This window comes from Schistocerca nitens, chromosome 1, assembly GCF_023898315.1.
Source record: "Schistocerca nitens isolate TAMUIC-IGC-003100 chromosome 1, iqSchNite1.1, whole genome shotgun sequence".
In the NCBI taxonomy this organism is placed as follows: Eukaryota; Metazoa; Arthropoda; class Insecta; order Orthoptera; family Acrididae; genus Schistocerca; species Schistocerca nitens.
The window spans coordinates 550,090,814-550,109,029 of NC_064614.1; the positions used below are offsets into that span (position 1 = coordinate 550,090,814).

At 40.7% G+C, this 18,216-nt stretch overlaps 1 protein-coding gene across 1 annotated transcript in view; it reads right to left on the reverse strand.

Moving 5' to 3' along the window:
* The window catches only part of LOC126254251 (probable ATP-dependent RNA helicase pitchoune), a 48,809-nt gene that overhangs the window by 17,458 nt on the left and 13,135 nt on the right, over positions 1-18,216 (reverse strand). Inside the window, exons 5-7 of the mRNA XM_049955296.1 lie at positions 13,206-13,355; positions 12,940-13,104; positions 12,655-12,795 (exon numbers count right to left, since the gene is read on the reverse strand). Coding sequence (XP_049811253.1) covers positions 12,655-12,795; positions 12,940-13,104; positions 13,206-13,355 — 456 coding nt within the window. The remainder of the gene's footprint in view (positions 1-12,654; positions 12,796-12,939; positions 13,105-13,205; positions 13,356-18,216) is intronic.

Below are 18,216 nucleotides of genomic sequence, written 5' to 3' on the forward strand. Positions count from 1 at the left end.
CACAGGATGTCATGTTACGACTCAAACTGTGCACAATAGGCTGCATGATGTGCAACTTCACTCCCGACATACATGCCGAGGTCCATCTTTGCAACTACGACATCATGCAGTGCAGTACAGATGGGCCCGACAACATGCTGAATGGACTGCTCAGGATTGGCATCATGTTCTCTTCACCAATGAGTGTCGCATGTCTTCAACCAGACAATCATTGGAGATGGGTTTGGAGGCAACCCAGTCAGGCTGAACACCTTAGACACACTGTCCAGCTAGTGCAGCAAGGTGGAGGTTCCCTGATGTTTTGCGGTGGGATTATGTGGGGCTGACGTACACCACTGGAAGTCATGGAAAGCGTCATAATGGCTGTATTATATGTGAATACCATCCTCCGACCAATTGTGCAACCATATCAGCAGCATATTGACAAGGCATTCGTCTTCATGCATGACAATTCGCACCCCCATCGTGCACATCTTGTGAATGCCTTCCTTCAGGATAACGACATTGCTTGATTAGAGTGGCCAGCATGTTCTTCAGACATAAACCCTATCAAACATGCCTGGTATAGATTGAAAAGGGCTATTTATGGATGACATGACCCACCAACTACTCTGAGGGATCTACACCGAATCGCCATTGAGGAGTGGGACAATCTGGACCTTGATGAACTTGTGGATAGCATGCCGCAATGAATACAGGCATGCATCAATGCAAGCGGTTGTGCTACTGGGTATTAGAGGTGCCGGTGTGTACAGCAATCTTTACCACCACTTCTGAAGGTCTCCCTGTATGGTGGCACAATATGCAATGTGCAGTTTTCATGAGCAATCAAAAGGGTAGAAATAATGTTTATGTTGATCTCTATTCCAATTTTTTGTACAGGTTCCGGAACTTTCAGAACTGAGGTGATGCAAAACTTTTTTGATGTGTGTATTAGAACTACCAAGATGTAAACAATACTGGAAAAACCTGTGTGTGGAGCTAAGAATGGAAGGAGTAAGATTATGACACCCAATGTAGTTGAGATGCTGAGTTGTGGACAGGCACATAAACAAGAACTGGAACATTATAGCTCAGCTTACAAACATGTGTCCTTCAGCAGAGCACACTGGAAGACAGAAATACCCATCCACACAACTACATCCTGTATCCTGTGTGGGGTGTGGGGTTCAGTACAGCAAACTGGATGAGGTTAATGTGAAAAACTTTAGAGGAAGGGTGTGGTAAGGGCTTGGAAAGGAAGGGACAGGAATGGCAAAATAAGAGAGATCTTGCCTGGTTGCTCTGACTGCAGACAAGGGTAGTGTTATATTGCAGATTGTGTACTAGGGCATGGAGGCAAGGGCAGGATAAAATTGAGTAAGATAAAAACTGTTGAGAGAAACTGCGGAGAACTGCACGAGTGACACACACACACACACACACACACACACACTCACTCACTCACTCACTCACTCTTACTTCCACCACATCCAACATACAGCTGCAAAGAAACAAACTGTGTATTACCCAACACCACCCCAAACTGGAATAGCAGCTTCACCCAAATAATTATATATTGCAATCCAACATTATGTTACATCTATTTCCAAAGCTTGCCACATTATTGATAGTATAAAGGAGTTATGTATGAGACACGTCTTATGTCATCCCTTACTCCTCCAGCCCATTTTATTCCAGTCTAGTCACAAGTATGCACTGTCAAATCAGAGGAATGACACCTGTAAAGCCACCTGCAACAGATTCCAACTCCACTGCTACCATTACACATTCTGTTAAGTGCATAACTACCAACCAGCTTCCCACATTGGTGAATGTTGTCTGCAGAACTGTGTTAAATGGCAAAGTTGACCAATTAATGACAGATCATGCCACTTAGCAGATGATAGGTGACTTACTTTTCTGTGTCAAGGAATGTGCCACATGTTTCTACCCACACTCCACTCCCTTGTGTGCTCCAACATCAGCTTCTCTTTGTGCAAGTGGAAATTCTCTCTCAAACACATTGTTCAGTCACAGAATCCTTTTGGCCATAATTTCTGCTACTCACTGCCTAATAGCCACCTCATATCCTCCTTTTCTGTTTCTCATCACCACCACCACCACCACCACCACCACCACCACCACCACCATGTTGACAAATGATGATCTTAGTCTGAATAACAGAAGCGAAGTTGCTAAATCAACTCAACATCAAATCCTGCTGCCTCTGATTCTTGTCCTCCTTTTCTTCCTTTACCAACTAACAAATCAAAGATATCTACTAAAGGATGAGTTCCACAGATACTAAACAAAGTTTTTCTGAGAGATAATGACACTAGCTCTATTCTGACACTCCTAATGGTCAAAATGCAGTCTTCTCCCCTGGGCTAGTTGATGAGGTTTTCACTTCCTAATGTGACCAATCTCTGTTTTCCCCTCAACTCCTAGAGAGTCAGCACGTGTCCCTATGAGAGAGTTTGGTTGTCTGGTTCCAGATGTTATGCAGCATTCACTTAAACAATAATACACAATGAAGCTAAACCATGAGACTTGGGAAGTCTGTTGTCAAAATATTTCTGGTGATTGAGCAGGCGTTTGGGATGTATATCTGTCACTGCAGCAGGTCAGGTGTTCCAGTGGCACAATGCATTTTTGGAAGACTGGATTGACATCCACAATGAAATTCACTCTGTAAGCCCTTCAGCATTGAAAGGTGAAGACAGTGACACTCCACATTTATCTGATAGCTCAGACTCTTTATGTACCAAAAACCATTGTCTCATGAGATTGTAACCAAACAATCTTAAATTAAAGTGTGTGCAAACTCTGGTTCCAAAAATTTTGAGGAACAACCACAAAGCCAACAGAGTGCTCATTTGTGAACTTCTAGAATTGTCTAGAAGAGATGCTGCTTGTCTGGACGGCACCATAATGGGACAATAGTTTATGTTTTCAAGTATGACCCTGAGTCAAAAAGACAAGAGTTCTGAATGACACACCTCACAGTCAACAAGGCCCAAGAAGGCATTCCTTGGCAGATATAAAGTGAAGGAACGTGATTGTCTTTTTCAATGCTAGTGATATTGTCATTCATGAGTTGCAGCTGCTGGGCGGGTGTCAATGACGTCTTTTATGTGGAAGTGCTGAAAAGGTTGAGAGAGAGGGGATGGGAGGGGGGAGGTAGAGGATCATGAGAGATCAGATTAAAAAGAGCCAGTTCCTGGAAGCTCTACCACGACAATGCGCCCAATCACTGCACCTCTTGGTAAGGGGTTATCTGGTCAAAAACAGCTTGGCAATGCAGCCACATCCCTCCACCAACAGTCCTAATTTTGCCCCAGGAGGCATTTTTAACTGTTTCCCTGGTTCAATACACTCTTGAAAGTATACCATGTTGAGATAAACAGCAACTTGAAAGGGTGCTATAAACGACATTACAACCCAGTTCTTCCCGAGTCTCTGCAAGACTCTGAAATCTCACCAGCAAATACATATGACACAAGACAGTCCTATATTGAATAATTCTTGTGCATTATACCACTCTGATACTGATTTCTATATTTTTTCATGCAAATCTAAGTCCAGCCATGAACCACAGAACTTACCACGATAATGTTGCTTGTGCTGTACCATAAGTGCAACCTTATCAGGTATCTGTGGACTGTGATCTTGTAGAAAGGTTCTGGTATGATGTAAATAAAAGTAAAAGCGCACCTATGTCCCTACATGCTCCAGCTTGATGAACAATGCCAGTGCTGCATTTCAGCAGGTGGACTATGTTGGGGTGGTGATTGTGTCAGGTAGGATGGATAGAGGAAGAGAGAGGCAGGAGGCAGAGAGAGGGTTAGGGGTTGGTGGGTGGTGGTTAGCACCTAGGAGGGGGGCAGCCAGTCTGCAGGAGGGAGAGGTGGTAGGTGTGTAGTAGTGATGGGTCGGTCGCGAACAAACAGGTCCAAAGGAATGGTTCACCAAAGTGAACGGAAGGAGCAAGGAATGAATTCTAAGGAACGGTCTTTCATAGTTCACTTCGGTCACAGCTTTCTACTTGTAGTTCCCAGGAACAGGAAACAGTCGGTCTTGTTCCCACAACAGCACATCAGCCCGTCTTGTTCCAGCCTTGGTCCCGTTCCCATCTCTGTCTCGGTGTCTGTTTCTCTCGGTCGGACTCGCCCTTCTTCGCATGGTCACTCTTCACAGTTCCACTGCCGACTGCTCCTAGTTAAGTTCAGTATCAGAGTTGCTGTTCATTTCGTTCACTGCGCACGCCTGTTCTAGATCTGTTTCAAACCTTTCTTGAACTCTGGACTTCTGGTTCTTTTTGTAAGTTATTCAGCATGAAGAACCGGTAATTAAAACGTATTTTATATTTATGTAAATCACATAAACATTATGTTGTATGTAACTCATATATCTTTTCAGGTAACAAAAGGGCATTTCAGCTTACTTCATTATTTCAATAAACAGCAGAAGACAACCTTTTTTGTTATTAAACATGCAAATGAAGTTGGCATGGCACACATGAATGAACATTTCAGTCTTTTTTTGATCCAAGGTAAAACAGAATGTTCATTGTAATGGAAGGCAACCGATTGAACAACCGAATGAAGCCTGCACTCCATAATTGAGTGTCTGGTCTCATATTTTGTAAAGAGAATATGATAACTTCTACAACATTAATTCAGTGGTACAGGGTGGCACACGAAAAATCAGCTCTAGTACTAGGCCGCCCATTGTCGCCCATCAATCGTCATCTATTGTTTTGAAGTTGTTTGCATTAGCTTATTTGTTATTTCTTTACTGCCTAATTATTGCGTGTTTATCTATTCTGCTCATAGTGGTCAACAAATTGTGCATAATTGGCAAGCTGCCTGTATTCGGGACAGGTTTTCCGTGTGCCACCTTATATTATTTCACTGCTATCAGCCACATAACACTACAGTTGGCTAAACGAGGGATTATGCAGAATCGCGGACTTCTGCAAGTCTGTGAGAATCCTGCACTGAATAAAAACTCTGTACTCCAGAGGGGAGGCAAAAGCCCCCTCTTGGCACCTTCCATCCTTTAGTCAATGCTGCTAATTTTCAATTTTTCATAAGAAACATATACCATGCACAAATGAGTAGTGAATGAGTAAAAATGAATGGTTCCCAAAAAAGAGCAATCACCAGTGAACTAGTGTCCAAGAATGAATGAGTTTGCCTGTCTCCAGCTGTATAACCCTGGCAAGTGATGCACAGTTGTCAGAGCCAATAGAGACACGATTTGGGAGAAGGTGACAAAATGAAGGAAGGTAGTAGGAAAAACTGTTAGGTGGAGGGTGTGGAGACTGTGGATTACCAGAGATTGAGGCCAGGACAATTACGACAGTGAAGAATGTGTTGCAAGGGTAACTCTCATCTGTGTAGTTCAGTGAAACTGATGGTGGAGGAAAGGATCCAGATGGCCCGGATTGTTCGTGGCAACTGTTTGGTGATGACCATTCATCCTGGTGGACAGCTGGTTAGTAGTCATACTGACATAAAAAGCTGTGCAGTGTTTGCAGCAGAGCTGGTATATGACATGGCTGCTTTTACAAGTAGCTTGGGCTCTGATGAGATGGGATAGGATAAGCCTGTGACAGGACTAGAGTAGGAAGTGCTGGACAAGAGGATTGGGCAGGTCTTGCACCTTGGTCTTCCACTGGGATATGATCCCTGTGGCAAGTGGCTGGGGAGTGGGAGTGGCATAGGGATGGACCAGGAAGTTGTGTAGGTTGGGTGGGCAATGGAACACCACTTTAAGAGGGGTAGGAAGGATCTTGGGTGATATGTTCCTCATTTAAGGGCATGATAAGAGAAAAAGCCCTGAAAAAGGACATGGTTCAGTTGCTCCAGTCCAGGCTGATATTGAGTGACTAGGAGCAGCACTCCTTTCTAAATTATTCTTGAGCATGGTGGGAGGATTGGAGGTGTGTTACGATATAGCACAGGAAACCTTTTTGTGAACAAGATTGGGGACAGATTACCTGTTTTGAAGGCCTTCATGAGACCTTGAGTATACTGGGCAAGGGAAATCTCGTCACTGACTATACGTCATCCACAGACTGTATGGGAGTGATGTTTTAATGTGGAAGGGATGGCAGCTATTGAAATGCAGATACTTTTGGTGATTACTGGGTTTAATGCGGACAAAGGTGTGGATGGAGCCATCAGAGAGGTGGAGGTCAACATCCAGGAAGGCAGCACATTCTGTTTAGGACAACCAGGTGAAATGAATAGGAGAGAGGGTAGTAAAGTTGTGAGGGTATCAGGATAGGGTATCTTGGCCCTCAGTCTGGATCATGAAGATATTGTCAATGAACCGGAACTAGACTAGAGGTTGCCATATCTTACCATTATATTAGGTTGTTGCACAAGTTCATAGCACTTCTGTTTTGCAAGTTGGTATTCCAGTTGCTATGGGCTTATTTATCGGCTGTCATTTTTAATTTGTAGATAACTGTTGTTATTTGAGTTTATATATTGTCATTTTATCATTTGGAGATACTGAGTGGCACTGTGGGCACTAGAAAATGGAGTGTGAAGTGGAGAAATCTGACTATTTCCCTTATATTCTTATTATTGAGTTCAGAAGATGGGTGACAGTAGCACAGGCAACAAGAAACATGTGCACAATGTGTATGTGGATAATACCACTGGTCAGAGAATGGCAAGAAAATGGTTCTTATTTTAAAGATTGTTTCGACATTATTGATATCCACATTCAGGAAGACCTTCAGGAATGTGATGAACTGTGGTCATTCCACCATTGTGTGAATTTTGAATGCAATGGGGAAGTTTCAAAAATCGGGTGTAAGGGTACCACATGCTTCAAATCACAAAAATCAAAGGATGGTCACATGTGCATCTCTGCTTGCTTATTATCAGCTAGCTCATAAAAGACACCGACCATTCCTATGTCAAATCGTTACTGGGGATGAGAAATGTTAACATAATGAAAAGATGGGAATGACTGAGCCCAAACAAAGCAGCAACATATACAGAAGATAATGTTATGCATCTGATGGAACAGCAATGGTGTGTACTATGAACTGCTTCTCTGGGGTGTAACCATCACTGCTGACATTTGCTGTCAATAACTAAGACATATTGCATTCACAATTCAAGAACAAAAACCAGGAACGCTGTATGAAGTGATGCAATAATGCCCGCTCGCATTTTGTTACACAGACAAAAAGCACCATACATGAATTGGGAAGTCATTCCACATACACCTTATTCACATGATCTTGCACTTTCAGATTTTCACCTTTGCCACACACTATCAAACAATCTTCAAGGAACTTCCCTTCCAGATGAAAATGCGCTCCAAACACAGCACGGTGAAGATGTTCCTATCCAACCAATTGTATCATCAATCACTGCTCCTTCTTACAAACTAGCCGGTAAACTGGATGTCCTAATTAAGAGCAAGACTAAATTAAAACCAAAGCATGGTATTTCAAACTCCGTGGACCTAGTAAACAAGTTAAAAGGTATATCTGTCTCACACATTGATAAATTAGTATCTTTTTATGTCAGCAGTTTGTTTTCTAACATACCAGTAGTAGAATGCATTGATATTCTGACAGAGCTGATGCACAAGTCTAATGTCAATCCTGTGGAATTGAATGACTTTAGACTGGCCACACAGACATTCCTCACACAGAACTATTTCCAGTTCCAAGAGACTCTTTATAAACAATTAGATGGCTTAGCTATGGGTTCCCCTCTTAGTCCACTGTTGGCTGAAATATTTATGGACCATTTTGAACAAAATTTTCTAAAAACGTAACCTTTGAGTGCAAACATCAAATACTGGTTTAGATATGTAGATGATGTCCTGTGTATTTGGACTGGTACTACAAGACAACTCAACACATTCTTGAAAAACCTAAACAGTCAACATAAAAATATCCAGTTAACTATGGAGATTGGCAACAAATCCATAAACTTCTTAGATCTCACCACTGACATCAGTACACATACACATTGTTTCAAAATTTACAGAAAAAAAACTACAGACACAGTAACACCTTCTTGCTCACAACACCCCATAGCTCACAAACATGCAGCTTTCCACTCAAGTGGTACACCGTCTCATATCTATCCCCATGTCCAGAGATGATTTTAAAGCAGAGTTAGATACAATAAGATTTATTGCCACAGCCAATGGCTACAATCCAGTTCTTATTGACCACATCTTGTACAGGAAACAAAAATGGAAAATTATACCCCTCCTCTATGCCCCATCTGCTTCCCCATACACTGTCTGCAAGAAATGGTGTACACTACCATTTCTAGGTCAGGCATAAACGATTGTAGCCAAAGCACTGAAATCCTGCAAGTATAGGCTTTCCTACTATGTCAGGAACACGACAGCCCAGTGTGTTTTTAATAGCAAAGACAAGATCCAGTTATTAGCCATCAGTGGGGTATACAAAATCATCTGTTCTGATTGTGACATATTTTACATTGGTCAGTCAGGCAGAGACATATCAACTAGGATGACTGAACATGAACGCAGCTGGAGGTTGCAGAATTCAGACTCTGCATTTGCTGAGCATGTACTGAGTGAGGGTCACAACTACCAGCCAGTGTCCCATGTACTTCACTTAGCAAACAAAGGCCATAAACTAAACCTTCTGGAAGCCCTGGAAATTAACAAACATCTTGCTCACAGTCCATATCTCATCCAAAAATGACCAGACACAGCTCAACACTTCCCTCTCCTAAGCTTCATATAATCATCTTTGTTGTTCATTACTTCCCACACTCTCTCTTCCAACATATTCCCATTTTCCTGTATTCATTAAGTTGTTTTGTTTTGTTGAAGTTGTCTTTGTATTCCACATAGACTGTAGTTTCAATAGTTAAGGCTTTCTTTTAATTGGTACTTGTATTACTGTCCATGTTTAACACCCCTTGTAGTTGTCTCACCAAATACTGTTCATATTTTACTTTGCTCATTTATTTAATGAAAACTGTTTCACTGCTTTGATTCTAATGTTAATGTTAAAATGCAGTATCACCACACTCTCAAACTGTAGGTTCCCTCAAACACCTCCATTTTCCTACATTTATTTATTTCTGTTTATCTTATTGATACTGCTTCAGTTCCTTATGTATTTTGTAGTTACATTGATAACTGTCTCTTTAATTGGTTGTGTATCACTCTCCGTGTTTCATACCTCCTGATAACAGCCTTATCTAGTACTAATTTTATTTTATTACTTTTGTTTATTAATAGAAACTGTTATGTAGGCATGCTATTCCCATTTTGTGCTAAAGGTTTTCCTGTTTACTCCATTGTTATTTATGTACTGTTCAGTTTTTACTTTTTCACTGCAAAGATGTTACTTACTGTATGTTTCTACTTCAGTCTAGATGTGTTACTTCTCTTCCAATGTTGTTTGCTAACATGTAACTCCTTGGTGATAATACTTAGTAAATGTCTGAAGATGGCCTAGTAAGCCAAAAACCGGTTAACAATTAGAGTAATATTGTAGAACAAAAGCAAACTGGTGCTTTTCATTTATTTTAAATTTTACATCTGTATGACCAATACTTTCAATAAGTTCAAAGGTACCATCAGTTCTAAGAGTAGCACGGTTTGGGGGCTGACAAGTGTGAGTTCCGGGCAGAAAATAGATCATATGACACCCCAGATAGCCAACTCATTGTGGGCTGGTTAAAGATGCCAGAGAGGCGCGGAGGGGGGGGGGGGGGGGGGGGACCACCGACATGCCATTGTAAAAAACTTTTGTTTGCTCTTAAATGTAGTACTTGTACAAGAAGGGAGGGGGTGGAATATTTATCATTTAACCCAGATGACCCTGTGATCTTTCCAGAAGGATTGTATGCATAGAAGTACAATTATTAAAATAACTAACATTGTTGGAGTTGTGGAACATTTTTCAAACAATGAAACCTAAGTTTTAAGTCCATTGTTGACAAGAGTGTAGCCAAACAGTGTCATACTGGTGCCACAGTCGTCTGTGTCATGCTTTGAAAATAACTCTTCTGCTGCAATGGATGAACTGACAGACATAGTTCTGCATGGGTGGGTAAACTTTATTATGAATGAAACTTCCTGGCAGATTAAAACTGTGTGCCCAACCGAGACTCGAACTCGGGACCTTTGCCTTTCGCGGGCAAGTGCTCTACCATATCAGCGCACACTCCGCTGCAGAGTGAAAATCTCATTCTTTATTATGAATGTTTATTATTTATATTTTTTTATGTTAATAACATCTTACATGTTTAATCTTACATACAGTGGTAAAAATGTTATATTAGACAGTTACATAGGTAGCATTTAGGGCCTTATTTCTAAACATCCTTCCAGAAGAAATGCAGGATTGCAAGACATCTTTCCTATTTACTTGCAGGAAAAGGATTACACTAAATGTACTATACGAAATTCTCTACGCAATGATGATTTACCAAATAATGGTGTAGATGTGGCCCTAACTCCTCCTCTGAATGCTACAGGTGACATTACTGAAAAAGATTCAGATACTGAGGATAATCTTTATACAGCTAACTTACCTGCAAGTCAGCTAAATGCAAATGTTTTGATTACTGACCCACATATTCAGACTTTGACTCTAGATTCACCAATGGAAACAAATTCTTTTCAGAAAGAACAAATACCTGGTACATTTTCAGTGAGTAGCAACAACAGAAATGATACTGGTAATAAGCATCAGATTTCTCTGTCAGCTAATCCTCCTTCCTCAAAATTATAAATGGGATTCTGTTTCAAAATGTAAGTCTTTCCAAGAAAGTTTTAACTGGACAAAAGACAGCATTCCTGAATCAACTGTAGAATGGCCTCTAATGAATAATGCACTTAACAAAAAAGGTACGAGTCCTCTAGAATACTATTAAAATTTATCTGACGAAGAGGTTATCAGTCTGATGGTTACATACATCAGTATGCAAAATGAAATAGATTTGGAGACTGCACTGAAAATGAAATGCGGTTTTTTATAGCTGTTTTTCTCCTTAGTGGGTATGTTGTGGTCCAGAGGAGGAAGATATACGGGCAAGAAGAAACTGACAGATATAATGCATTTGTCTCCAATGCCATATCAAGAGACTGATTCAATTTTATTATGAACAATCTTCATGTTTGCAACAATGATGAACTGGATCCAAATGATAGATTTGCAAAAATCAGATGATAGTTATCCATGCTAAATGAGAGATTTATAGCTCTTGCATCACGTGAGCGCCTCCATTCAGTTGATGAGTCGATGGTGCCATATTTTGGACGACATGGGTGTAAATAGTTCATCGAAGGTGACTAACTCATCTTAAAAAATTACATTATGTCCAAATAATTTCAAGTGTTTTCATAATGGTATATATTTCAGGAAAACCAATTTGATATGGATATAAGTTCTGGTGCAGAGGTACCAGCGATGGATATCTAATATGGCTGGAAACTTATCAGGGAGCTAGAACTTGCAGCAAAAAGTATAAGGGCAAGGATCTGGGGTATGGAGTTATATGTACATATGCTGGTCAGCTGCTGCACAATATTCCATACCGACTTTTCTTTAACAGCCTGTTTACCAGCGTTCAATTCTGCAAGATCTCAAGAAAAGAGGCACTGAAGCTACTGGGACAATCCGCCAGAACAAAATACCTAAAAGCTGCATTTTGTTTCCACCAGAAAAATTCAGGAAGGAGAAAAGAGGAATACACGAGTCCTGTTCAGATAAAAATTCTGGCAAAAGTCTGAATATATACTTTAAAATGTTATGCTCTGAAATAAATCAACATGTTAATTAACTTTCTTTTGTTTCAGGAATATCAATTCTCATGTGGAATGATAACAGTGTCATTACTTTGGCTACCAATTACAACCAGGCTCTGCCACTAAGACAGGTAGGCCGATTCTCCAGGGAGAAGAAACAGAAAGTGTCAGTGCCTCAACATAGACTGTTCCAAGCATATAATAATCATATGGGTGGCATAGATTGTGCAGTCAAAATATATCCTTATATAGAACATACATACAAAGAAAAAAGTGGTATTTTCCTATAATAGCACGTCTAATCGATGTTGCTGAACAAAATGCTTGGAATCTGTACAGGCTTAATGAGGGGCCAATCGATCATCATCTCACATTTATGTGCCGTATTGCCACTGCCGTACTTAACGGAAATAAGAGGATTGTCCAAAGCAGAGAACAACATTCCAGAGTAAATGAAATTGAATCACGCTGTGGTGGGAAAGAACATTATGTTGGTGATTTACCAGTAGATGGCAAAACAAACAAGAAAATACAACTGCAATGCAGAATGTGCAAGAAGAAGATCACCACTAAGTGCCTCAAGTGTGATCTGGCTCTCTATTTTTCATGTTTTCTGCCTTCCCATACAAAATTGTAGTTGATGTAATATTGTTGAAAATGTAGTCATATTATCCTGCCATCCTTCCAGAAGGAAGACCTTTGTGACTAGACTAAAATGTAGCTGTTGTAAAATCTGTTTTCCATGTTTGTAACAACAAATGCTAATAAAGTATTAGAATGTATACAAAAATTTTTAATATTTTTTCTTCAGGACTATCTGGGTTAAAGTACTTTTAACACACACATAATAACTGACAGTAAACTATGAAGTATTACAAAAATACTAACCTTGATCTAAGCCTTCCACTGTAGCCTTATCTTTCTCATCATCTACTCCAACATAGACTGGTTCTTTCTTTAAGGCTAATTTTGTGAGTGCTTCTGTCTTTGCAGTAGTTGTAGCACTGAAAAGCATAGTCTGTCTGCGCTCTGTTGAAAAAAGTAAAGAGATTTTCTTTTTCCCTTATCTCCAAATAGTATCTACTGGTCACATAAATACAAGTACTTTAACACACACATTCTCAATTATTGCAAACAAACTCTACAGATTATAAAAACACAAGATTTGCTTACTTGGCAATAGATTGATAATCTGTTTCATTTCTTCCTCAAATCCAATGTCCAATATTCTATCAGCCTCATCTATTATGAGGCACTGTAGATTTTTGTACAAGAAATCTGCAGTATTTTGAAGATGATCCAATAGTCTCCCAGGTGTCGCCACAATGATGTTGATACCTAAAAGGGTAAGTAATAGTTTCCAAACATAAATTCCACAGACACAATATAGCCTCAAAAACAAAAAGCACAAAAATTTACATGCATAGTAAGTACTTCACCTTTTGCAAGTTTTTGGGCTTCAGTCTGTCTATTGGCACCACCCATTAACAAACCATAGGTATGGTGGTGATACTTCATAAGTTCCTTTAAGACACCAAATGTCTGCATGGACAATTCCCTCGTTGGAGATATGATTATGCAACCTGTGCCTAGAATGATTCAAATAAAACAAAACTGAGATTTTCATACACTCTAAAACCTTAGTGTAACATAGCCGCATCATGTAGATGGCACAGTGAGTTGCACACACGCACAACAAAAAGATGTCTACACATTCAAGCTTTCACCTTCCTGTAACGTGAAAACAATAAAACACACACACAAGCAGAACTAGCACACACATGACTGTCTATGGCTGCTGAGGTCGGACTGCGCGTAAAAGCTGTGACTGATGGGAAAACAATCTGTGTGTGGAGAGGTTATGGAGGAGACTGGGGTGGGGAGAGGGAGGGATAGCAGGATCATGGCAGGGGAAGGTGTAGTGCTGCTTGTGGGAGCATGCAGTGATGTGGTGGCGACAGGGTAGGGCGTCAGGGGGTTTGAGAAGGGAAGCAGGAAAGGAGAGAGAAGTAAAGGACGGGAAAAAGGACTACTGGGCATGTTGATGAAATAGTGGTTTTTTAGTGCTGGAGTGGGAGCAGGGAAGGGCATAGGTAAGCAAAGGACAGGGACTAGTGACTTTTGAGGCCAGGGTGGTTATAAGAACATAGGATATGTTGCAGGGAGAGATTGCACAGGTTGCTTTAGCAATCTATCCTTTCCATAACATTATCATTATTCTATCCTGGATTTTCCGCTGTTTGGTAACTGCATCGTGGATACATGTGTTATACCTGGATCTGAATAACGAAGTGATTGACAGCAAAGAACAGCTAAGCACGGAAGGGCAAAATTTTGTTGGTTCACCAGTGTGTGTGTGCGTACAATATGGCTCTAGCAGCAACAGCTGTGTGGGTCCGTACTGACTATTTTCTCAGGCTCCGTGTTAATGTGCAGTACTGAGTTTCCTTTACAGGATACTAATCCTTCTCACTTAAAAAATGCATTCCTTTGTACGAAATTATACTGTTTTCCTATTATTTTTATACCTCAACAAAAGTAACAGGGCTTGCATTGTCTTTTATAATAATCTTGATTTATGTTTGGTTGGCACATTCAATATGAAAGGTGTGCTCAAATGAATCTGAATCCTTTGTGCGAGTTCAAGAACTAACGACATTATCAATAAGCACTGCAATTGCAGCCCTTCAATGTGGGTCTGGACAAGGTGAGCAGGGCTTTACTTGTAAAGCTGTTTTATCAAAAACAACTGCAATACCAGGAAAACAAGAAATTGCTACTCATTGTAAAGATAACATGGTGAGTTGCAGACAGGCACAATGAAATACAATGACGTATCCTTCAATAATATAAAATTCTTTGATTGAAATTAATTGCTAAATATCTGGCAAGTAGTTACACAGGAATGCTTTAGTAAGTGTGTTTATCAACTGTACATTCCACAATACCATGAATTTGGTCTAAAAAAATTGTAAATAGCAAAGTAGCCATTCCTACTTTTGTTTTCACTGTAGTTTCCTTACAGCTTGCTATCTCCAACCCCCCAACCTCACAAAAAAATACCCCCCCCCTCTCTCTCTCTCTCTCTCTCTCTCTCTCTCCCTCTCTACCTCTACCACCACCACCACCACCACCACCACCACCACCACCACCACCACCATTCATCTGTTGCATGTAGAGAATTTTGAATGTACACTGATCAGCCAGAACATTAATACCACCAACCTACTATCAATACAAACCCGTCCAGAAAATAGCAGTGTCACCTGGTGAGGAATGACTACTAGTCAGGCAGGTTCATGGCATCAGCGAGAGTGCCGACCATTTATGGAATGGGGAAGGCGCACAATATGTCAGAGTTCGACGGAGGGCAGAATGTGATGGCCTGGAGACTCTACAAGAACATTTTGGAAACTGCATGACTTTTCAGGTATTCGAGAAGTGCTGTGTTGAGTGTCTTCAACACACAGTGAAATCAAAGTAAAACCACGTCCAGACGTTGTGGGGTTGGGCGGACACCCCTCATTACAGATGTCTGACACCACACATAGGGCAGGACTGGCTAAACAGGACACGTGGAAAGCTGACACAACTAACATAAGACTTGTGCTGAGCAGAGTACAAGTGTGTCTGAATACAAAGTGCACCGCACTCCCTGATGATGGGCCTCCGCAGCAGATGACCCATGCATGTGTCAATGCCAACACCACAACATCGGCAACAACAACTGAAATGAGCACATGACCATCGGCACTGGATGCTGGGGCAGTGGCAGAACATTGCATGGTCTTGTGAATCCCAATACCTTCCTCATCATGCCAATGGTAGGGCGCAAATCCGTCATGTTCCAGGGAAACAGCTTCTTGACACCTGCACTGCAGGACAGAGACTAGCTGGTGGCAGCTCCTTTATGCTTTGGGGAACATTCATGTGGGCCTCTGTGGGTCCAATGGGTTTCCCAACGGCAATGGCATTTTTCAACAAGATAATTTGCCGTGTCACAAAACCAAGAGTGTGATGGAGTGGTTCGAGGAACACAGTGGTGATTTCCAATTGAAGTTCTGCCCCCACCCCCTGACTCACCACATCTGCAACTGCTCAAACACGTCTGGATGTGATTGAATGTGGCATCAGAGCTCATCGACACCCTCCCCAGAATTTACGGGAATTAGGTGACTTACATGTGCAGATGTGGTGCCAACTCCCCAGCGACCTACCAGGCGCTCATTGCTTCCATGCCACAATGTGTTGCTGCTGTTATCCGTGCCAAAGGTGGACATACAGGCTATTAGGCAGGTGTTCATAATGTTCTGGGTGATCACTGTAACTTAAATTGCAAATGTTTGCCAGTTTGCATTGGAAGTGTCACAGTTGAAAACTGACATTATTGATTTTATTTTTGGTTTAACATCTGAATTGCCCAGTAGCTGGATCATAATAACGAAGTGATTGAAGTCTACCTGTTTACAGGGGTGCTACTACAGCAACAACCAAACACAGAACGTGCTTGGTCATGCCTTCTGTTTTGTTTGTTTTACGAAGCTTGCAACCGAAGTGTGCAGAAAAATGTGGTAGCTAGACAGAAAATGTAGCAATCTGTTCATGTTTTGTGTGGTTAGAAAGATGGGTGCGGGTATATTTCAAGAAGAAGAGAGAGAATTTTGTGAATCTACTGCCTCCAACAAAAGTAGTCAAAACAATTGCAGATGTTCCGAAGATTTATAAAAATGCTGTTTTGAAAGTTTATAAGAAAAAATACTGTGCAGAACAGGAAAGGGTGGTTCACCTAAGTCATGGACATATGGTAAAAAGAGGAGAACAAAACAGCAAATAATGAACTTACCAACAAGATTGTGTTCATCGTCACACTTACAGATAGAACAAGAGGAAATAACATCCAGGTATAATAGAAGATAAAAGAACCTATGCATTACTCTTCACGGGGGATAATTATTCAGTGACAGCAAGAAATCTTCAACAGTTGTCAGAATGCTCAGTTTTAGATACAGGGTGATTATAATGAGCAATTGTGGGACAGTGGAACTTTGTGGGAACATTTGTAAGGACATGTGGAAGGGAACTAACGAATAAACCATTGAAAGAAGCACATATTAATTTCCACATGAAAGGATAACATTTACTAACTGCGTACCACATTTGCATTCCATGTTACTTACCTTGCTAAATGTGATGACCATACACAGCCACCACACACTGGACCAAATTAAAGATTGCTCTACTGCTGCCCAAAACATCTCAGGTGGGATGTTGGCAACCTTCCTCACTATGCTTTTCTTCAGCCTCCAGCATGTGTTAGTGTCCTATTGATAAAGCCTATACTTCAGGTAATCCCACAGCCAGAAATCACATGGAGTCAAATCTGGTGTTCTTGATGGCCATAGAGTTTGGGACAATACGTAATTTGAAACTTCCTGGGAGATTAAAACTGTGTGCCCGACCGAGACTCGAACTCGGGACCTTTGCCTTTCGCGCACACTCCGCTGCAGAGTGAAAATCTCATTCTGAATACGTAATTTGAATGTCCAAATCATGTCCTTTAACACCCGTGCAGAAAGACTGCCTCTCTGTATTCTTTAAATGCATTGATACTCTTGTAGAGGAGCAGCACTATTGTTGTTGTTTTTAGTAAACTCAAACAATGGAAACTCCAGTTTGGAACATAAACAATATAAGGAAAAGGAGAGATTGCAATTATCCATAAAGATGACACGTTAGAGTTGCAGACAGGCACAATGAAAAGATTGTTAAGATTTAGCTTTTGGCCAAGGCCTTCTCCAGAAAAGAAAAGAAGACACATACATTCACTCACACAGGCAAGCACACCAAATGCACACATGCTCACCATCTCCAGCAGCTCTGTCGGAGGTGTGCTTGCTTACTTGCATGGCTGTGTGTGTGTGTGTGTGTGTGTGTGTGTGTGTGTGTGTGTGTGGCTTTGGCCGAAAGCTTATTTTTTTGTGGGGTTGGGGGTTGGACATAGTAAGCTGTAAGGAAACTATAGCGAAAACATAGGTAGATATAGTTACTTTGCTATTTACAATTTTTTTAGACCAAATTCATGGTAAACGTAGTAGTATGGAATGTACAATTGATAAACACACTTACTACAACATTCTGTGTAACTACATGCCAGATATTTGGCTAATAATTTCAATCAAAGAATTTTATATTATTGAAGGATATGCCATTGTATTTTGGTGAATATATTATTACAGATGTTCATGGCCTAACCCTTTATTCATTTATGGGTCAAAATTTGATTCAATAATAGACTATTCCCTCTTTTAATGTAATTGTGAACATCACTACTCTATGAATGATTTTATATCCTCAGAGAATAAATGCAACTATTATGCTGTTGTTGTATTTAAAACTTTTCAAATAGAATGAAATAACATGTATGAAACGCACAATTACTTTTCTCTTGCA